Source organism: Eleutherodactylus coqui, chromosome 11 (assembly GCF_035609145.1).
Source record: "Eleutherodactylus coqui strain aEleCoq1 chromosome 11, aEleCoq1.hap1, whole genome shotgun sequence".
NCBI lineage: Eukaryota > Metazoa > Chordata > Amphibia > Anura > Eleutherodactylidae > Eleutherodactylus > Eleutherodactylus coqui.
In genome coordinates, this window is record NC_089847.1 from 72,045,781 (window position 1) to 72,066,150 (window position 20,370).

Here is a 20,370-nt window from a genome sequence, read left to right on the forward strand (position 1 = left end):
AACAACAACAAACATGATGTGAACAGAGCCAAGAGACCTTGTACAGTACATTGTTTATAGAAATCCATTTGTTGTAAAACACTGTGCACTTGAGGCAAGTAATACTCCTATTTTCTTTTTTTTCTGCTAAGGAGAAAACAAGTAAGTCTTAGGCCGGGCTCACACGAACGGCTCAGATACCGCATACGAGCCAAGTCGGTGATCCTGCGTACCTGAATTTTCCTGTATTGTGGATGACCGTGGCAGCTTACCGTTGGTCATGCGCAGTATAGTTTTTTTTTTTTAATGTTTGTATTTCTCGCACCGTTGCCAAGCAATGACGCAGGTACCCGCAGCCCAGCGCAATTCGTATCCGCGAGTGTGGGTGAAAAAGCGATTTTACATGCCTTTAAAGGCGTGCATTTTGCTGTGGATCTTCCGTATATATATAATTACATGACACTATAAGCAAACTGTGTTTATATACAATATAATAACAAGATGCAATACAATGGGGATCTCTTCACGGAACATTAAACTCACAGCCTTGTAATGACCTTTTATAAATATTTTATTAACACTGTGCTTCAAGTGAAGTTACAAGAGAATATCATACACACAGTAACCTTTAAATTAGAGCAGTAATAAGAGTAAGCTGGTAGCTGTAATATCATCCATGGAACAGCCCCACAATCAGGAGCCAGGAGGGAAGCGGGTTAATACTCCTGCATTAACCATCTCTATGCTAAGTTTTCATTTTAATCGCTACAAAGTTTTAATTTCATGGTACGCGCCATTCTCCATTGCCCCTATATAAATGATCGCTGGGCAGAGCCTTAAAATTAATTGCTGCAAAGTTTAATTTCATGGTATGTACGCACAGGACAGAAAATTTCTTTGTTTTCCTGTGCTAAGTATCTATACCATAACCCTTCGAGACATCAATACGCCTTTTTACTGACCTCACTAATGGGCTTTAAATCTGCACATACATCTTTCTAAGGCAGTGGCTTGACCGACTACTGACAGCCAGGCTCCTGCTCTAACAGCCAGGAACAGGGAAACCTTAGATCCCACCAATTTAACCCCTTAAGTGCCACAATCAATACCAACTGCGCCATGTAAACAGACGACAGGGGGAGGAGGCTCTTTCTGTCAACCATTTGCAGTCTGCAGTGCAATCGCAAGGTACCAATGGGTTCCCATGGCAGCCTGAAGCCTATCAAAGTCCTCCATATCTGTAATATGACTGTCTATTAGGCTACACCTCACGCAGAGTCTAGTAGTCTGTTTTAAATGGATAAAATACAAAAAAAAAAAAAAAAAAATGTAAAAAGCAACACACAATAGGTCTTAGCATGGTTGGAATGACCCAGGCAATGAAAATATTTAGTTATTTAACTTGCCTGGTAAACACCGTAAAAATTACTTTTAAAAGTAATACCAGAATTGCTATTTTCTTTTGTTTTCCTCCCAAAAAACGTAATAAAAAAGTAATCCAAAAGTCATATATACCTAAAAATGGTACCAATAAAAACTACAACTCTTCCCGCAACAAACAGACCTCACATAGCTCAGCTGCAAGGAAAATAAAAATGTTATGGGTCTTAGGGCTCTTTCACACGGGTGTATTTTTCATCCGTATTTTGTGAGCCAAAACCAGGAGCAGAACTTACAGAGAGAAAGTAGAATGGAAAGATCTGCATTTCTTCCGTATTTTGGACCCACCCCTGATTTTGGCTCACAAAATGCTGATTAAAAATACGCCTGTGTGAAAGAGCCCTTAGAATGTGGTTATGCAGATTCAATTGTTTTTCATTAAAAATGTGTTTTTATTGTTCAAAAGTAGTACAGCATAGAAAAACATGTATAAAAACTTGGTATTGCAGTAATCGTGCTGATCCAGATGATAAAGTTATTATTTTTATTGAACAGTGAACTCCGTAAAAACAAAACCCCAAAACAATTATAGAATTTCTTTGTTTTTCCATCTCCCACCCCCCCAACAAAAAAAACTTATAAAAGTTATACAACACATAATATGTACCCCAGTATCATGCCATTAAAAAATACAACTCATCCCATAAAAGTCAAACCCTCATAAAGCTATGCCAACAAGTTATGGCTCTTGCTATGTGATAATGAAAATGGACTGCTGCATAAAGAGACTTTCGCCTAGTTTTAGCCCTATGTGCTAAGCTTATGGGCTGAAAGTAGGTGACCTGCTGAGCCTGGGGATAGAGTTAGGCCGCCTGCAGCAAATGCCACTCATAGCATGTTGTGGCACAATGTGATTTCCTCTACATGAGTGGAAATCGATTGCGATTTTTCAATCACAGCATGCTGCGATTCTGAGTGGCTTCCATGCGGACGGCTTCCATTGAAGTCAATGGAAGCCGTCTACCCTGCGACCCTTACGCAATCATCATTGCAGAAAGGTCGCGGGATCTGCATCATTGCCTAGCGATGGCATGGCATAATCTGTACTGCACATGTGCGCTGGCACGCCGGTCGGCATATCCACAGCACAGATGTGAAGACGGTGGACAGGTACGTGGATGTAACCGGACAGGCACAGGGTCGGATTCCGTAGCAGGATCCCGTATGCGGAATCCGACCCGGCGCGTGCAGGCGGCTTTATGCTTACTTCCCCCATCATTCCCCTGTTGTGAATGCTGAAAGCTAATGCCCAATGCATTGAGCAGTGTTGCTAAGCAGTCTATCCATTATAAAATTAGAATAGGCGGATGACTTAGTTTGCCATTAAATGCACTGAGCGACGGCTTTCAGCACCCACAATGGGGGAATGACGGCGGAGGTAAGTATAACAACCCGGGCTCAGCAGATCAGCTACCTTCAGCCTATAAGCTTAGTTCATAGTGCTAAAAAAAGGTGCCAGTTTCCCTTTAAGGCACAAAATAGGCTTGTCACAAATGGGGTTAGGGTGTCTTTTAACAGTACGACTGTCAAGTACAAAAGCGATAGTCTCTCAGAGAATGGAGGCGGAGCACTCCGGAGATCTGTTCTGGCCACGCACTTCCTCTCACTTCAAACAAGCTGTCACTCAGAGATGGAAAGGCTACTGTTCACACTAAGGCAAACGGAGCGACTAGTGACTACTGCTCGACTTCTTGCTCAGTTCCCTGTCAGAGGCCATGTGTAGACAGACCGACAGTCGCTCATAATTAGTTTGAGCGATTTATTCGGGGAACTATTGTCCCGTGTAAAGGTACCTTTAAGTGTTAATTGCTTAGCTAGCTTACTTAGCCCTAGATCTAAGCACACAGTTTGGATCTACATATATAGGAGACTAAGGGCCCATTCACGCAGGTGTAGTTTCTGTCCTTGGGCTGTCTATTTTTTACGGACTGAATATGGACAACATATTGACCCGTTCAAGTGAATTGGTATATTCAGACATATGTTTAGGTGGAAAAAAATAGCAGTTTGTCCTATTTTGATCAGTATTTATCGACAAAAATTAAAAAGACTGATGACAAATGGAACGGCACACATACATAAAAAACGGACATACGCAACAAAAATGAATGCAACATGCATATACGCAGTGAAAGCGGTCAATTTTTCATGAACTGAAATTGTATACACCTGTGTGAATGAGCCCTTTAGAGTTGATCAATTAGATATCATATAACATGTGACACTACCCTCTCCTTCCAACCGCACATACAAGCCCTCGCCCTCTCCTCTCGCCTCCATCTCATATGCAATTTTTCCTCAACCCCAAGTCAACAAAAATGCTATTGCAAGCCCTCATTATCTCCCATCTACACTACTGCAGCATCCTTCTCTGCAGCTTCCCATCTAATGCTCTTGTACCCCTCCAATACATCCCTGACTATGTTGCCCGGCTTGCCAACCACTTCCCCTGTTAGGGTGGCTTTACACAGAATGACTGTTTGGTGAATAATTACCCGATAGCTGTCCCAATGCTTTAACACAGGAGTGATAGTTGCTCCAATGAATGGAGGCGGAGCGTGCTGGAGATCTCTTCCAGTCACCTACTTCCATTCACTGTGAACAGACAATCATTCAAAGATGAAAGACTGGCTATTTACACTGAGCGAGAATTCGCTCACCAGCTACTTCATTTGAGTAAGCTGAAATAAAGTGACTACTTATTACCAAGCAATTTCTCACTCAGTGCTGTGTTGGTTGCCATGTTTAGAAGGGTCAACTCTTACTGAAAATCGCTTGCTTGAGTGATTTTTCAGTCAATAGTTGGACCATGTAAAGCCACCCATAGTCGACTACACCTTCCCTCTGCCAATCCTTCAGTAGCTGCCTATTGCCTGAAGCATCCAGTCCAACATGTTATCAATGACATGCAAGGCTGTCCACAGCATGTTCCACCTATAAAACTCTGGCATAATATCCCGATACCTCCCCACACGTAATCTCCAGTCCTCGCAAGACCTCCTCCTCTGTTGTCCCCTAGTTTGTTCCTCACATTATTCTCTCCATCCGCCACCTATACTTCATCACCTTGGAAAGCTTCAAAAGGAACATGAAAAACCATCTCTTCCGAAAAGCCTACAACCGACAATAAGCCAGCTTTCACGACAACATGAGTACCTTCTACCCTCATCTACTGTCTCCTTCCTCTTTTCCCTGTATGCTGTAAGCCTTCTCGGCCAGGGTCCTCTCTCCCTCTATATCAAATTGTTAATCATTTAGTAGACCTTTATAGTTTCTGTTATATATATGTAATCTAGTAGTATATGTAGTGTATTGTACTTAAACCCCTGTGTTTTAATTCACACAGTTTCCAGGAATTAATAGTGCTTTAAAATCATTTTATATATAATATATCTGATCAGGAAAGGTCCAACGACTAGGATCACCAATCTCCATTGCCGGTGGAGTGAGCTGTGCAAGCGCAGTCACTTGGTATTAAGCCCTTGTGATACAACCAGTTAGTGCACTTTGCTGTTGCTTGCTGTATTTTCTTTAAATATCCATGGAGATAGAGAGACACTTGCACTGCCGACTCTATGCCAAGGACCGGGCTCACCCACTATTGAAATTAGTGATGGTCCTAGCAGCTAGACCTCCACTTATTAGACTACTATAGCATATCAAATTAGTATATCATAAATGCTCTTCATTAAACAACCCTATGAACTATACTTATCAACTTGACATGCAAGCTGCAGTTTGACAAAACTATGTTAGTTATAATTAGAGATGAGCAAACGTACTCGTCCGAGCTTGATACTCGTTCGAGTATTAGCGTGTTCGAGATACTCGTTACTCGAGACGAGTACCACGCGATGTTCGAGTTACTTTCACTTTCATCTCTGAGACGTTAGCGCGCTTTTCTGGCCAATAGAAAGACAGGGAAGGCATTACAACTTCCCCCTGCGACGTTCAAGCCCTATACCTCCCCCCTGCAGTGAGTGGCTGGCGAGATCAGGTGTCACCCGAGTATATAAATCGGCCCCTCCCGCGGCTCGCCTCAGATGCATTCTGACAGAGATCAGGGACAGTGCTGCTGGTGCCGGAGCTGCTATAGGAAGAGCGTTAGGAGTTATTTTAGGCTTCAAGAACCCCAACGGTCCTTCTTAGGGCCACATCTAACCGTGTGCAGTAGTGTGGAGGCTGCTTTTTGCAGTGTTGCACTTTTTTTTTTTTGTATATCGGCCGTGCAGAGCATTGCGTCCTGCAGTAATTTTACATTGTCCAGGGCCAGTAGTGGTGAGGCAGGGACAGAAGACATATTTAGTGTATATAGGCAGTGGGCCTTTCCAAAAACATTTGGGAAAAAAAATCTATTTGGGCTGCCCGTGACCGTCCTCAGTGTACTGGGACTCTGCTGGGGGTAGTTGTCCTAATTCATACGCAGCCAGCTAAGTGTTACAGCAGGCTTGCGCAAAATTCTTTCCTGGCTCTGTGTTGCCTGTTACATCACCGCTGTATTCCTGTCCACAGTGAAACAGTCTGCAGTAATTTTACATAGTGCAGGGCCAGTAGTGGTGAGGCAGGGACAGAAGACATATTTAGTGTATATAGGCAGTGGGCCTTTCCAAAAACATTTGGGAAAAAAATCTATTTGGGCTGCTTGTGACCGTCCTCAGTGTACTGGGTCTCTGCTGGGGGTAGTTGTCCTAATTCATACGCAGCCAGCTAAGTGTTACAGCAGGCTTGTGCAAAATTCTTTCCTGCCTCTGTGTTGCCTCTTACATCACCGCTGTATTCCTGTCCACAAGTGTACTGGGTCTCTGCTGGGGGTAGTTGTCCTAATTCATACGCAGCCAGCTAAGTGTTACAGCAGGCTTGCGCAAAATTCTTTCCTGCCTCTGTGTTGCCTCTTACATCACCGCTGTATTCCTGTCCACAAGTGTACTGGGTCTCTGCTGGGGGTAGTTGTCCTAATTCATACGCAGCCAGCTAAGTGTTACAGCAGGCTTGCGCAAAATTCTTTCCTGCCTCTGTGTTGCCTCTTACATCACCGCTGTATTCCTGTCCACAAGTGTACTGGGTCTCTTCTGGGGGTAGTTGTCCTAATTCATACGCAGCCAGCTAAGTGTTACAGCAGGCTTGCGCAAAATTCTTTCCTGCCTCTGCTGTGCGTTCCGTAAGCGAAGTCAGCCTCCAACCACAGGCCAATAAGCGGCACATTTAATTACAGCGTTCTGTTTCTGCACTACTGGTAATACAGCATGCTGAGGGGTAGGGGTAGGCCTAGAGGACGTGGACGCGGGCGAGGACGCGGAGGCCCAAGTCAGGGTGTGGGCACACGCCGAGCCAGTGCGGTGGCCAGGGGTAGAGGCAGGGCCAGACCGAATAATCCACCAACTGTTTCCCAAAGCGCCCCCTTGCGCCATGCCACCCTGCAGAGGCCAAGGTGCTCTAAGGTGTGGCAGTTTTTCACAGACGCGCCTGATGACCGACGAACAGTGGTGCGCAACCTTTGTCGCGCCAAGATCAGCTGGGGAGCCACCACCACCAGCATGCGCAGGCATATGATGGCCAAGCACCCCACAAGGTGGGACGAAGGCCGTTCGCCGCCTCCGGTTTGCACCACTGCCTCTCCCCCTGTGCCCCAACCTGCCACTGAGATCCAACCCCCCTCTGAGGACACAGGCACGAGTGCCTACCGGCCTGCACCCACACCCTTACCTCCGCTGTCCTCGGCCCCATCCAGCAATGTCTCTCAGCGCAGCGTCCAGACGTGGCTAGCGCAACTGTTTGAGCGCAAGCGCAAGTACGCCGCCACGCACCCGCACGCTCAAGCGTTAAACGTGCAATAGCCAAATTGATCAGCCTGGAGATGCTGCCGTATAGGCTTGTGGAAACGGAGGCTTTCAAAAGCATGATGGCGGCGGCGGCCCCGCGCTACTCGGTTCCCAGTCGCCACTACTTTTCCCGATGTGCCGTCCCAGCCCTGCACGACCACATCTCCCGCAACATTGTACTTGGCCTCACCAACGCGGTTACTGCCAAGGTCCACTTAACAACGGACACGTGGACAAGCACAGGCGGGCAGGGCCACTATATCTCCCTGACAGCACATTGGGTGAATTTAGTGGAGGCTGGGACAGAGTCAGAGCCTGGGACCGCTCACGTCCTACCCACCCCCAGAATTGCAGGCCCCAGCTCGGTGCTGGTATCTGCGGCAGTGTATGCTTCCTCCACTAAACCACCCTCCTCCTCCTCCTCCAATGCAACCTCTGTCTCGCAATCAAGATGTGTCAGCAGCAGCAGCACGTCGCCAGCAGTCGGTGTCGCGCGGCGTGGCAGCACAGCGGTGGCCAAGCGTCAGCAGGCCGTGCTGAAACTACTCAGCTTAGGAGAAAAGAGGCACACGGCCCACGAACTGCTGCAGGGTCTGACAGAGCAGACCGACCGCTGGCTTTCGCCGCTGAGCCTCCAACCGGGCATGGTCGTGTGTGACAACGGCCGTAACCTGGTGGCGGCTCTGCAGCTCGGCAGCCTCACGCACGTGCCATGCCTGGCCCATGTCTTTAATTTGGTGGTTCAGCGCTTTCTGAAAAGCTACCCACACTTGTCATACCTGCTCGGAAAGGTGCGCCGGCTCAGCGCACATTTCCGCAAGTCCAAGACGGACGCTGCCACCCTGCGGACCCTGCAACATCGGTTTAATCTTCAGTGCACCGACTGCTGTGCGACGTGCCCACACGGTGGAACTCTACGCTCCACATGTTGGCCAGACTCTATGAGCAGCGTAGAGCTATAGTGGAATACCAACTCCAACATGGGCGGCATAGTGGGAGTCAGCCTCCTCAATTCTTTACAGAAGAGTGGGCCTGGTTGGCAGCCATCTGCCAGGTCCTTGGAAACTTTAAGGAGTCTACCCAGATGGTGAGCGGGGATGCTGGAGGGGGAGGTTGAGGAGGAGGGGGAGGAGCATGAGGAGGAGGGGGAAGAGACAGCTTGGCCCACTGCTGAGGGTACCCATGCTGCTTGCCTGTCATCCTTTCAGCGTGTATGGCCGGAGGAGGATCCTGAAAGTGATCTTCCTAGTGAGGACAGCCATGTGTTGCGTACAGGTACCCTGGCACACATGGCTGACTTCATGTTAGCATGCCTTTCTCGAGACCCTCGCGTTACACGCATTCTGGCCACTACGGATTACTGGGTGTACACACTGCTCGACCCACGGTATAAGGAGAACCTTTCCACTCTCATACCCGAAGAGGAAAGGGGTTCGAGAGTGATGCTATACCACAGGACCCTGGCGGAGAAACTGATGGTAAAATTCCCATCCGACAGCGCTAGTGGCAGAAGGTGCAGTTCCGAGGGCCAGGTAGCAGGGGGGGCGCAGAGATCAGGCAGCATGTACAGCGCAGGCAGGGGAACATTCTCCAAGGCCTTTGCCAGCTTTATGGCTCCCCAGCAAGACTGTGTCACCGCTCCCCAGTCAAGGCTGAGTTGGCGGGAGCACTGTAAAAGGATGGTGAGGGAGTACGTAGCCGATCGCACGACCGTCCTCTGTGACGCCTCTGCCCCCTACAACTACTGGGTGTCGAAGCTGGGCACGTGGCCTGAACTCGCACTCTATGCCCTGGAGGTGCTTGCTTGTCCTGCGGCTAGCGTCTTGTCAGAGAGGGTGTTTAGTGCGGCTGGGGGAATCATCACGGATAAGCGTACCCGCCTGTTAACCGACAGTGCCAACAGGCTTACACTCATCAAGATGAACAAAGCCTGGATTTCCCCAGACTTCTCTTCTCCACCAGCGGACAGCAGCGATACCTAAGCAATACGTAGGCTGCACCCGCGGATGGAAGCATCGTTCTCTATGTTGTAACTCCATGTGTACACTTCTAAAGAACCCCAGTCTGACTGGGGCATGCAGTGTGGGCCGAAGACCACCTGCATTTAATCGGACGTTACCTCAGCTGTGATGGGCACTGCAATGGGATACATTTATGTACAGCCGGTGGGTTCCAGGGAGCCACCCATGCTGTGGGTGCACACGGAATTCCCATTGCGGAGTTGTACCTGCCTGTGACTATTTATAAAAAACCGCGGTCTGACTGGGGCATGCAGACACCTTGACAGAATGAATAGTGTGTGGCACATAGGTTCCCCATTGCTATGCCCACGTGTGCAGCTCCTGATGGCGGTGGCACAGGATTATATTTCTCATTGCTTCTGAACAGCATTGTGGGCTATCGCCCCGCCCCTTTCAAAGAGGGTCACTGCCTAGCCGTGCCAACCCTCTGCAGTGTGTGCCTGCGGTTCCTCTGGCAGACGCACTTATAAATAGACATGAGGGTGGTGTGGCATGAGTGCAGCTGAAGGCTGCGCAGGGACACTTTGGTGTGCGCTGTGGACACTGCGTCGTGCGCGCGCGGGGGTGGGGGGTGGGCAGCATGTAACCCAGGAGAAGTGGCAGCGGAGTGTCATGCAGGCAGTGATTGTGCTTTGTTGGAGGTAGTGTGGTGCTTAGCTAAGGTATGCATTGCTAATGAGGGCTTTTCAGAAGTAAAAGTTGTTGGGAGGGGGGGGGCACTCTTGCCGCTATTGTGGCTTAATAGTGGGACCTGGGAACTTGAGATGCAGCCCAACATGTAGCCCCTCGCCTGCCCTATCCGTTGCTGTGTCGTTCCCATCACTTTCTTGAATTGCCCCGATTTTCACAAATGGAAACCTTAGCGAGCATCGGCGATATACAAAAATGCTTGAGTCGCCCATTGACTTCAATGGGGTTCGTTACTCGAAACGAACCCTCGAGCATCGCGAAAATCTCGTCCCGAGTAACGAGCACCCGAGCATTTTGGTACTCGCTCATCTCTAGTTATAATAGATATGAGATTGATCAATAGGTTAGATATATATATTTTTTTTATTTTGAGTTTAGGTTTAGCCATATTCTGTTGTAGAGTAATTATATTTTTGGCTGTTCCCTAGGGATGATGATATGCAGAGTATTGCCAGTCTCTTGAGTCTGAAACCATCGGACATTGCAGACCTTGATGACTTCAATGAAGAAGAAGAGGAGGACAAATTGCAAAGCCAGAATCGCAATTCTCTGGGGGTAGCACCTCGAGGTGATATTTGGTTTCCGATCCGTTTGAATTTTTTTGGTGTCACATGTTTTCTGAACTATTTTTAATTACCAAAATAAAATGCCTTGACAGTCCAGCAGTATCAATACATACAGTGTACAGATGATGCTGGACCATCAAAGCATTTAGCCCTTTGTAGCACAAGTGAAAAAAAGTAGTAATAGATATATCTAAAAGAGTACTAAAATCCAAACCATTCGCCTTGCTTCATAATGTTTTGGGCTATTTTTTTTTTTTTCAAACATTTCAAATATTTTTGTAGGAAAGACCTATAAAAACTATCAGCATTAAAGGAGCAGGAAAACAGCACCCCTGGCTGAATGGTTCCGTCTTATGATGGAACTGAACGGCGCTGAACGGTCCCCCATTGACTATGATGGGGTCCGTATGATTTCCAATCAGCAGTCCAGCATTTTGCCAAAATGCACAGGACAAAATAGCACTGCTTGCTGCTCTATTTTATCGTAATTTCTAGCGGACATCAGCGACTGAGGTTCTGAACGGAACCTCCGATGCTGATGTGAACGAATCCTCAGCATGTTAGTAAAGGTGTTAAGATGACCATACACATGAGATTCAGTAGCTGTAAGCCAACAGCTATTTCTCTCAACTCCACCATAAACATATGTGCATATTTATGTCAGTAGGGAGAGGGAACAAGCTGCTGACAGACCTCACTGGGCACCTTGAAATTCAAAATGTTAAATCTCTGTTTTCTCCAATGTCTCCAGTTGGCTGACCTTATTAACATAGGAGGGTTCAGCCCACAATATTTCACAGAGTAGGCAGAGCAAAAAGTCTCCAAATTTAACTTGAGTAGCCCTTTCACAGTGGTGACTTGAATTAAAAAATATAATTTTTATTTTGAACTTTTTAAAAATGCACATATAGGGGCACAACACATAAAACAACAAAAACAAAAAAAGTAAGTAAGGGGCGTGGTAAATACCATCCAACCACACCGTTACTAAAGATGGGCATCCAATTGTGCTGTGTGTGTGGGTGTTTGTGTGATCTGGTCACCGGCAACCATGAAGTTTTTTTGTCCTGCTTAAAGCCGGTAATGTATGAGGCAGGGGTATATTGGTACTTGGGGTTTGTAAGATTATCCCCAGTTGTTTTGGTCTTTTTTATTTATAAAGCCCACACACCGTAGATGGATGCAATTTTTAGTGATTTGAACGTTCGTTTCTTCACAATTCTTTTTTGCCCCCCCCCCCCTTTTTTTCAAAGGAGGGTAGAGGTACCTGACCAATTCCTAAATGGATAGTCGGAATTGGCCTTGGCCGTAGGGATCATCTCCCGAGGTTGCTAGATATGTATGATGCCAACCTCCAGAGAGAGTCTCCCGGTTAGTATAGGATGGCCTCGCCTCTATAGATAAGGGTCGTAGTGTAAATACTTGACCCAAGCGTATTCGAATTTCCCTTTTTAGTATGCTGATTCTCGTATTTAATTGCTCGACGCGTTTCACCACTTCAATTCTCGTGGATCATCAGGAGCATTATAAATCGGGATTGAGTAGAGACAGTATAGATGATATCATGAGGTCACCAATAGACCAATTGATAAAGAAACGAATATCTTAATTTTTGGAGGGCCTGTTCATGCAGCAGGTTTCTCAAAGGATCGGGTCTAGCCTGGGTAGAAAGTTCGATACTCAAATTTCTCTTATTGACAAAAGCAATAATTTGAGATTTGCCAGAGATAGCGTATCCTAATGACCCAAATCAGCCTTGAATGCGAATGTCTGGCGTGGGGTGTTCAGGACTGATACGGGAATGTTCAAGCTGCTACTACTCACAGAAACATAGCATAGGGATGCAGTATTATGCTGTGAGTAAAGCAGTATTGGAGCAATCCGTCTCTGTCCAGAGATTGGATAGCCGGTTCGTCCTATGCAATATGCATACTGGGACGCTAAGCCGGTATCGCAAGGGTTTTTGTGCCTGTGCTTATTCAGGACACATATCCCCAGGTGAGGAAAAGGAGAGAAGCACTAGCCCCCTGCTTCTCTATAGAGAACACCCCGTTCACCAATCTGCTGCTTCTTTAGCTATCACATAAACAGACTAGTGGTTTACTAGCCTGTTACGTGTAGGAGCTTATCTAACAGAACCCGCCCGAGTTTCTTTTCCCAGAGTGTCAGAATTGACAGAAGAAAAGGATGGATACAAGATGAAAATAACAAAAGTTGGTGTCCATAGCCCAGATGGTAGGCTAGGGAATGAGCTCTGGATGCAAGGTGCTTGCCTTATATAGTGCAGTGCCCTCCTTCAAGAGGGTGTGATCAATTTGTCCACCTATCAAGATAGACTACGCCCCCTTGTGTACACATCATGTGGATGGGAAGGGCTCATTTGTTATTATTAGACTCCATGTAAACCCAGCACTGGATCGGGAGTCCTCAATGGTTACTGGAGTGTGGGTCCTCTGATGTTGTGGAAACGATCGTCCCTCAGGGCTCCTCTCCACTGGCGACGGCGATAATCGCTGCGAGAAAATCGCAATGCCAAGATCGCATCGCCGCAAAACCGCAAGTTTGCGATTGCGCTGCGATGCGACGCGATATTCGCCCTGCCATTACGCTGTGTGTGCGAGAGAAAAACGCAAAACGCTGAAACAATCCCCCTGCTGCGATTTTTAATCCTCGCATCGCAGCCTGCCCCCTGCCCAAAGCATAACTTAGTAGAATAAATGCATAACTTGGCATAACATGGGCCCAGTGTCCTGAACCCAATGAAAAATCTCTTAACAGCTCTGTCAATATACCATTTATAAATACTGGTGTTTTCTTATGAGGCAGAAGGAATTTTCAACCCTCTCAGGCACGCGGGCTCAGATGAGACTTCTATAGATGTAGCTAACCTTAACTTGACACTTAGCTTGTTAAATATACAGTAGCAGCAAAGGTTATATTGACATTTAGCACAACAAAAGTAGTTTGAAAAAGTAATGTCAAAGTTTGCTGCAACTGTGTATTTAAAGAAGTTGTCCAACTTCTAGCTGTTTTGCTTCAGGAAGCATACAGCTCCTTACATTGTACAGTGACCCGGGTTGGTACTGCATTCACTTCAGTAGGACTCAGCCTGCAATGCCGAACCCACACAACTGTGCAATTTACAGAGCAAAACAGCTAAAAGTGGGACAACCTCTTGAGCGGTTTGTGTCAAGTTAGCATTTGCTACATCTGGGTCCCTATACCCCCTCCGGCTACACCCCTGGTTCTGCCAACATTTTGTGTCATGTGTATGACCCGTTTTACAAACCTTACTCTGTACATAGCTAACAGCGTAACCATTTCATATTAAAAAGAGAGAAGAAATTAGCTGAAGGTTTATTTCAAAGGAGTCATGAATTGCACTATTTGTATGTGTTTCCTGTAATAGGCCTACAATACTGAAGAGAGGGGCAAATTGTGTTACAGATAAATGACACAGAATATCTTCTCTTTAGTGAAGGTTTCATATATAACATGCACTCCCCTTGTTTGCAGTATCATTACGTATTGTTATCTGGTGTTACATTGGTTGAATATAATTTTGTTACGGTTCCATCCTGTTTTCCTTCTTTCTCTCCATTCTTTGCTACATACTTTCTCTCCTTGTTTCCTTCTTCAGGTTTTCATAAAAACATATTGTATGACTACTTGTCAGGTAAAGACAGTTCTTTTGTGTTCTCACGTCCTACAATTGACCTCTCTATATTCTCCCTGTCTCTTCCTATGTTGTATTTTACACATTTGATTTTTGGTCATCTGTCTCTGTCACACTTATGTTTATAGAGCCAGCGCATGGGCTTGGTACTCTTGCTGAAGAAGAAGATGAAGCCTCTCTTTCTACAAGTAGGTCTCTTTGAATATAGTTTACTTTTCCATCGTATTCTTAATTTCTCCTTTACTTTCTATCTCTGTCTTTTCCTCTTTCAGAGATTACTTCTTCTGTCGGTGATACCTCAAGGCCTTCTCTTACTACTCCTCCTCCTATACCACCATTTTTTCCAAGAATAAATAAGAAAGTTAAATCTGACAAGAGTTCTCTCCTTACAGCCAAAAAAGAAAGCATAAAACCTTTAACTGATGACAAACATAGCTACCATAACAATGAAAGTGAGAAGTGGTTGTCTAGAAGATCTCCGGAATCAGCTGCAAGAATGCCTGCGCCCACAAGTGAACACCAGAGGTCAGTCAAGAAAAGTTATAGTAAATTAAATGAAATAATATAGGTCAGTTCATCCAACAACACATAACAATATCAATCAACTACAGCAGCAATCAATATGTAGTATGAATAATTTGCTGCTTACTTTTCAGTGGCACTCATATGTTCATTCTTTCCTCCAACCAAGTGGACTGCGGATAGGACATTAATGGCCATGTACCTTTGACAGTGTTATTTTTAATGTATTATAATTTTGTGTGGAAAGTTTGTAGCATTTAATCTCAGAATAACACCTACATATGTATTGAAGATATTATGGCCAATTTTTTGGGATGTATTTTATTGTATCCCTGTATGTGAGTGTTTCTTGAAAACTTGCATATTGTTAAGTATTATTAATATACAGGGAAAATTAGTGGTTTTACAAAAACAGACAACATATGTAAGGGTGGTATCACATCTGCGTCGGAACCTCTGGCTGTACGGTTTTGTCATAGATGCGGCTGAAAATACTGGAAGAAAAAGAGCTGCATGCAGCACTTTTGCTTCAGTCGAAAAGCCAGGGTGCGCCCGGCACTGTTCGGTTCCATCCAAAGATGGAACTGTTTGACCACAGGGATTCCCCTTTTCTGCTTCCTGAACAGAGCAGTAAAGTGGAATCCACTGCGCTGATGTGAAGCCACCTTAATTAATACTGTATGTTTTCAATGAAAGTACACTAATAATATCGTATCACACTTTATTGCTCAATCCTTTCAGTTACTTTTTTTTATCTGTTTCCTTAGGCCTAATGAGGTATGGAAGATCCGAGAAGCCACCTCTGAAAATAAGCCACTCCTCAGTAACAAAGCCATGGAACAGCCAGAGTCAGCCCCTAGGGATGGGTATAGGGAGACTAGAGAGAGTTTGTACAAAGAAGTGGTGTCACAGCCTACAGTCGTTCCCCAGGATGCAGCAATAAAGCAAATAGGTCACACAGTAATAGTAACAGGAGATGAAACAGAGGTCAAGATACCTCAAATACCAAGTATACCAAAGAGGGCTAAATCAGGCCATATATCAGAGAGAGAACAAGTTGTAAGCAAGCCAACAGTAATAGTTCCTGAAGTTGTTCAGTTTTCAGATAAAGAACCTACATTACGTGATCTGCCAGAAATAGTGACGCCCCATAGAACATCTTTCAGCAAAGATGTAACTTTTTCAGAGAAATCACTTTATGCAAAGAAGAGCCCAGGTGAAATATGTGACATGCCCAAAATTACAGTCAAGTCTGCAGAAAAAGATGTAGAGATGACAAATGTACAAGAAAGAGCAAGCCAGCTAGCTGATAATGTGACAGTAATAGACAGCATGCCAATTTCTACTAAGGCAAACAGTCTTATAGATGTTCAAAATGTTTACAGCGCAAATCTTGTTAAAAGAGACAGAGCAGTGGGCCTAGCTGCCCAAACAGAACCAGCAACTGCTGGAGATGAGGATTTGCCAAGAACAGATAGTAATGTAAATAAGATGTCTCAGAGTGTAAGAGCAAACACATATGACAAAGTTCAGGATACCAGTGATAATCAAAGACTACAAGAGCAAAACGAAAAACAAAGATTGTTTGCGAGAGAGGGTATAGAGGAGATTTCTGCAAATATACAGGAAGCAGAGGAAATAAAAAGTATAATGAATGTAGGGAAACAGTATGCATCTGAGACAACAGAGCGTGAAAGCAAGATTGGTGACCTACAGGAGACAATAGTCCAGACAGGGCAAGAAACTTCCAATAGAATTGAAGAGATTGTGTTTTTGGAAAACCTAAGTGAAACAATAAAAGAAAATGAAATTACAGTTAGTACACCTGATAAAGTAACAGAAAACATAGTGTTGGTAGGCGAGATGTTGCAGGATCCAATATGTATTAAAGACACAGTACCCGAAGATACATTTTGTGCTGTAGATATAAAACTGCAAGACACAAGAGTGTGTGACATAGAGGAAATAACAGACAATAATATAAAAGATACTATAGTAGAAAAGATACAAGAAGATATATACAGTCAGGGGCGTACAGATAATAGCAAGTTTCAGAAAGAAGTCATTTTACTAAAGAGAGTCTCTAAAAATGAGCTTACACAAGATACTTCAGCTGAACAACTCAGGACAGAGCAACCAGTAACTATAGAAGAGGAAACAATGCAAGACATGCCTGTGCAAACATACAGCAATGATGAAGCCCAAGAAACAAATGAGAAAAGGCAAGATGGGGCTGTGACTACCGTGAACATTGAAAAGGAGGCACGGATCAAAGAGCCTACAGACAGAAATGAAAATAGAGTGAGTGAACCTGAAAGGGTAGAGAATAATACAACACAGCTAGTTGAGAGACTGTACCAAATGACAGATAATGACAAAGGTATACAGGATATGATGGTGACTAGAGGTGACAGACAGAACGAGACTGACAGTTATGTTACACATTGCATAAACCAATGTATACAAGGGGAAATAAATAGGGACAAGCGGAATGGGGCAGATAAAATAGAGGATAAGATGCATAGAGCTGTTTTTAAGACTAAGGATATAGAAACATTTGCTGAACAGGCAGCAGAGAAGTCTACCACAAGTGTGGTAGAAAGCGGAGTGCAAGAGACTCAAAAGGAAAAAGCTTCTATTAGTAAAACAGAGTATGTAATAGTATTGGCACAGCATGATATGGCAGCCAACGCTAAGGAGCTAGAGCAGGATGGAATAGCTATTCAATCAGAATTTATTTCTGAGGAAAATAAAGTTAGTGAGACAGAAACATCTCAGGAAAATAATGTTGGCAGAGTTACATATGAACAACTCCAAGATATACTGGAAGAGAATGTGATAGAGAAATACCAATGCCTTGATGATACACTAGAAGGAGGATCAGCTCAAGTGAAAGAAGCTATTAATCAAAATAAGGTTAGAGAAACACATATATTGACTAATAAGAAGCCTGAAGCTGAAACAATTGGAGCTGAAAAGGAAAATGATCAACTACTTGAGAACATCAGTAGATCTAAAGAAGCACTAAATCTGGTGAGCATGAAAGAGATATATCTTCAGTCATTGACAGCTGGAAATTCTATAAATCAAGAAGATTGTTTGAATGAACAAATAATTACTTTTCCCAGAGAAGTGGAGAGACATAAAGAAACAGAGGGTCAGGATAGATTACTATGGACAGAGACAGACAGAGATGGCATTGGTAAAGCAATTGATTTAAAAGAGATAGAGGAGGTAAACCGCAGGACAGCAAAGAGTGAGATAACACACATGGGGGAACAAGTTTTGAACCAAAAGAAGAAGAAAGATTCATTACCTTGGAAAAATAGTAGGCTGGATATAGAAGCAGCAACAAATGAGCAGGTTAATAAAAAAAATGAGACTTGCAGTACTAGTATGTGGCCAAAAGAGAGACTAGAAGAGGGATCAGCTGAATCAAAAGCTGTTGCTGATCAAGAAGATTTGAATACCTACCTTTTGATAGATGGGAGTCTAAATATGGAGGAGGTGTACCTTGGGACGACCAAGACTGATGAAATAGACATAGTTAAGCAAGTATTAGATCAGGAGAAAGACGCATGCCATTGTACAAATAGTAAGCTAGATATAGAAGAATCGAAAATGGATCAAAAAGCTGACGTTCATAATACAAGGATTTGGGCAATAGAGAAATTAGAAGAAGAAGCTGATAGATCAAAAGATGCCCCTAATCAAGTAGATCGGAATACATGCCTTTTGATAGATGGGAATCTAAATATTGAAGAAGTATACCTTGAGACCACAAAGATTGGGAAAAGAGACCTATCCAAGCAAGTATTGGATCAAGAGAAAGAGTTATGCCCTTGGATAAATAGTAGGTTGGATGTAAAAGAAGCAGCAAATGAGGAGCCCATGAATCAAAAAGATGACGTCCATAATACTAGTATCTGGACAATAGAGAGATTAGAAGAAGAGGCAGATGGATTAAAAGATGTTGATGATGATTTCAATACTTGTCTTTTGATAGATGGGAGCCTAAATATGAAAGAGGTGTACGTTGGAAAAACCAAGATTGAGAAAAAAGACATGGTTGAGCAACAATTAGAACAAGAGAAGAAGAAAGATGTTAGACAGGAGGTAGAAGCAGCCACAAATGAAAAGCATATAGATAAAAGATATGAAGTTTATAACACAGGTATTCAAACAATAGAGAAATTAGAAGAGGAAGCAAAGGGGGTAGTTGATCAAGATTTGCAAACTTACCTTTTGATAGGTGGGAGCCTAAATATTGAACCAGCCAAAACAGAAAATCCAGAAAGTCAGGACGATGAAGCAGAAGAGACATGGTTCTGGGCAAGTGAGGAGCTACCTAAGGAAACAGCTAATAGTGACGTGGCAATGGATGGAAATTATAGAGCAGAAAATAAATCTAAAGAAGATGTGTTTGTAAGAAACAACCTCCATGAATTACTATGTTTAACTGGGGAATCTGATAAAGTGATTAATAAAAACAGAGATGGGCAGAAACTTGAGCAGCAGGAAAAAAAAGAGGAAAGTGTAGAGGTAAGAGATAGGACAGATGACCATGTGTCTGAGGTAGAGGAAGCTGGAAAATTACAGGATGGAGAGAATAGAAAAGAACAACATACACAACTGGAAAATGCACAACACCCTACTGAAAACAGGATAAATAATACAGAGACAGGAGAAAAAGTAATATACTCTGTACTGGACTCCTCTAAAGAATTGAAAAAAGTAGAAGAGAAAGAAAATGTTGAAGGGTCAACAAAAGCCAATGAAAATGTAATTCAGACAGCTGAACTGTCAATAAGTATAAAAAAAGGAGGAATAGTGGTAGAGACAGTATCTGGTGAAGGTAAGAGAGAAGAATGGACAACAATGTGTTATCTGGACGAAGTTCCCCTATTAACTACACAGGAATTTACCAAAGCCAAGAATAAGATATCTGTGCCAAAGATAAGTCATGAAGACGATGCACAAACTTCCTTACTTGGATTAAGTAAAATAGAATCAGATATTAAGGAATCAGAGAAAAAAGAAAAACTAGAAGAGAGCACAGATGTGTCAGAAGAAAGGACATTCAAGGAACCTATATTACAAAAAACCCTCAAGGAACTTCTATCACAAGAAGCTGAACATCTTAGAATTGAAAATGTGATGGCCATTTCAGCAATTCCTGATGATTTTATACATGTAGACAAACCCTATAATACAACAACCATGCAAGGAAATGATTTCCCGCAGGAAATAATATTAGGACATAAACATTCAGACCCCGGAAATCAAGATATTGAGAATGTGCTGGAGACAGTGGTGGAGCAAAATAGTGAACTTTCCAGAAAAGACATAGAATCTTTGAGTCAAGAGTTTCACCCTTCTTTTACCCCTAGTGAGACATGGCAAATCTATTCTTTAGGTGATAGTTCACTAGGGGCTGAGAAAAAGAAAGCTGACATGCTGTCAGAGTGCACATTTTCCGTATATCCTTCTCAAACCCTTGGAGAACAGAGGAGCAAAGAAAAGAAGAGACTGAGCACAGGGCAAGTAGGGGAGGTATGTGACAGTCTGTGACCCAGAAAAGGAAGAAACACTGCATGGGATGTGGTTAATTCATTAATACTGTGATGCTCTACAAGAGAAAGGAGACTGATGTTCTT

General features: G+C 44.0%; 1 protein-coding gene across 6 annotated transcripts in view; it reads left to right on the forward strand.

Moving 5' to 3' along the window:
* The window catches only part of EHBP1L1 (EH domain binding protein 1 like 1), a 182,552-nt gene that overhangs the window by 118,506 nt on the left and 43,676 nt on the right, over positions 1–20,370 (forward strand). For 2 of the 6 annotated variants that reach the window (XM_066582573.1, XM_066582578.1), the window contains 5 exons: positions 10,378–10,517; positions 14,156–14,191; positions 14,320–14,379; positions 14,464–14,716; positions 15,481–20,266. In XM_066582573.1, coding sequence (XP_066438670.1) covers positions 10,378–10,517; positions 14,156–14,191; positions 14,320–14,379; positions 14,464–14,716; positions 15,481–20,266 — 5,275 coding nt within the window. The remainder of the gene's footprint in view (positions 1–10,377; positions 10,518–14,155; positions 14,192–14,319; positions 14,380–14,463; positions 14,717–15,480; positions 20,267–20,370) is intronic. The other 4 variants (XM_066582579.1, XM_066582575.1, XM_066582574.1 and 1 more) reach the window with 4 other exon arrangements.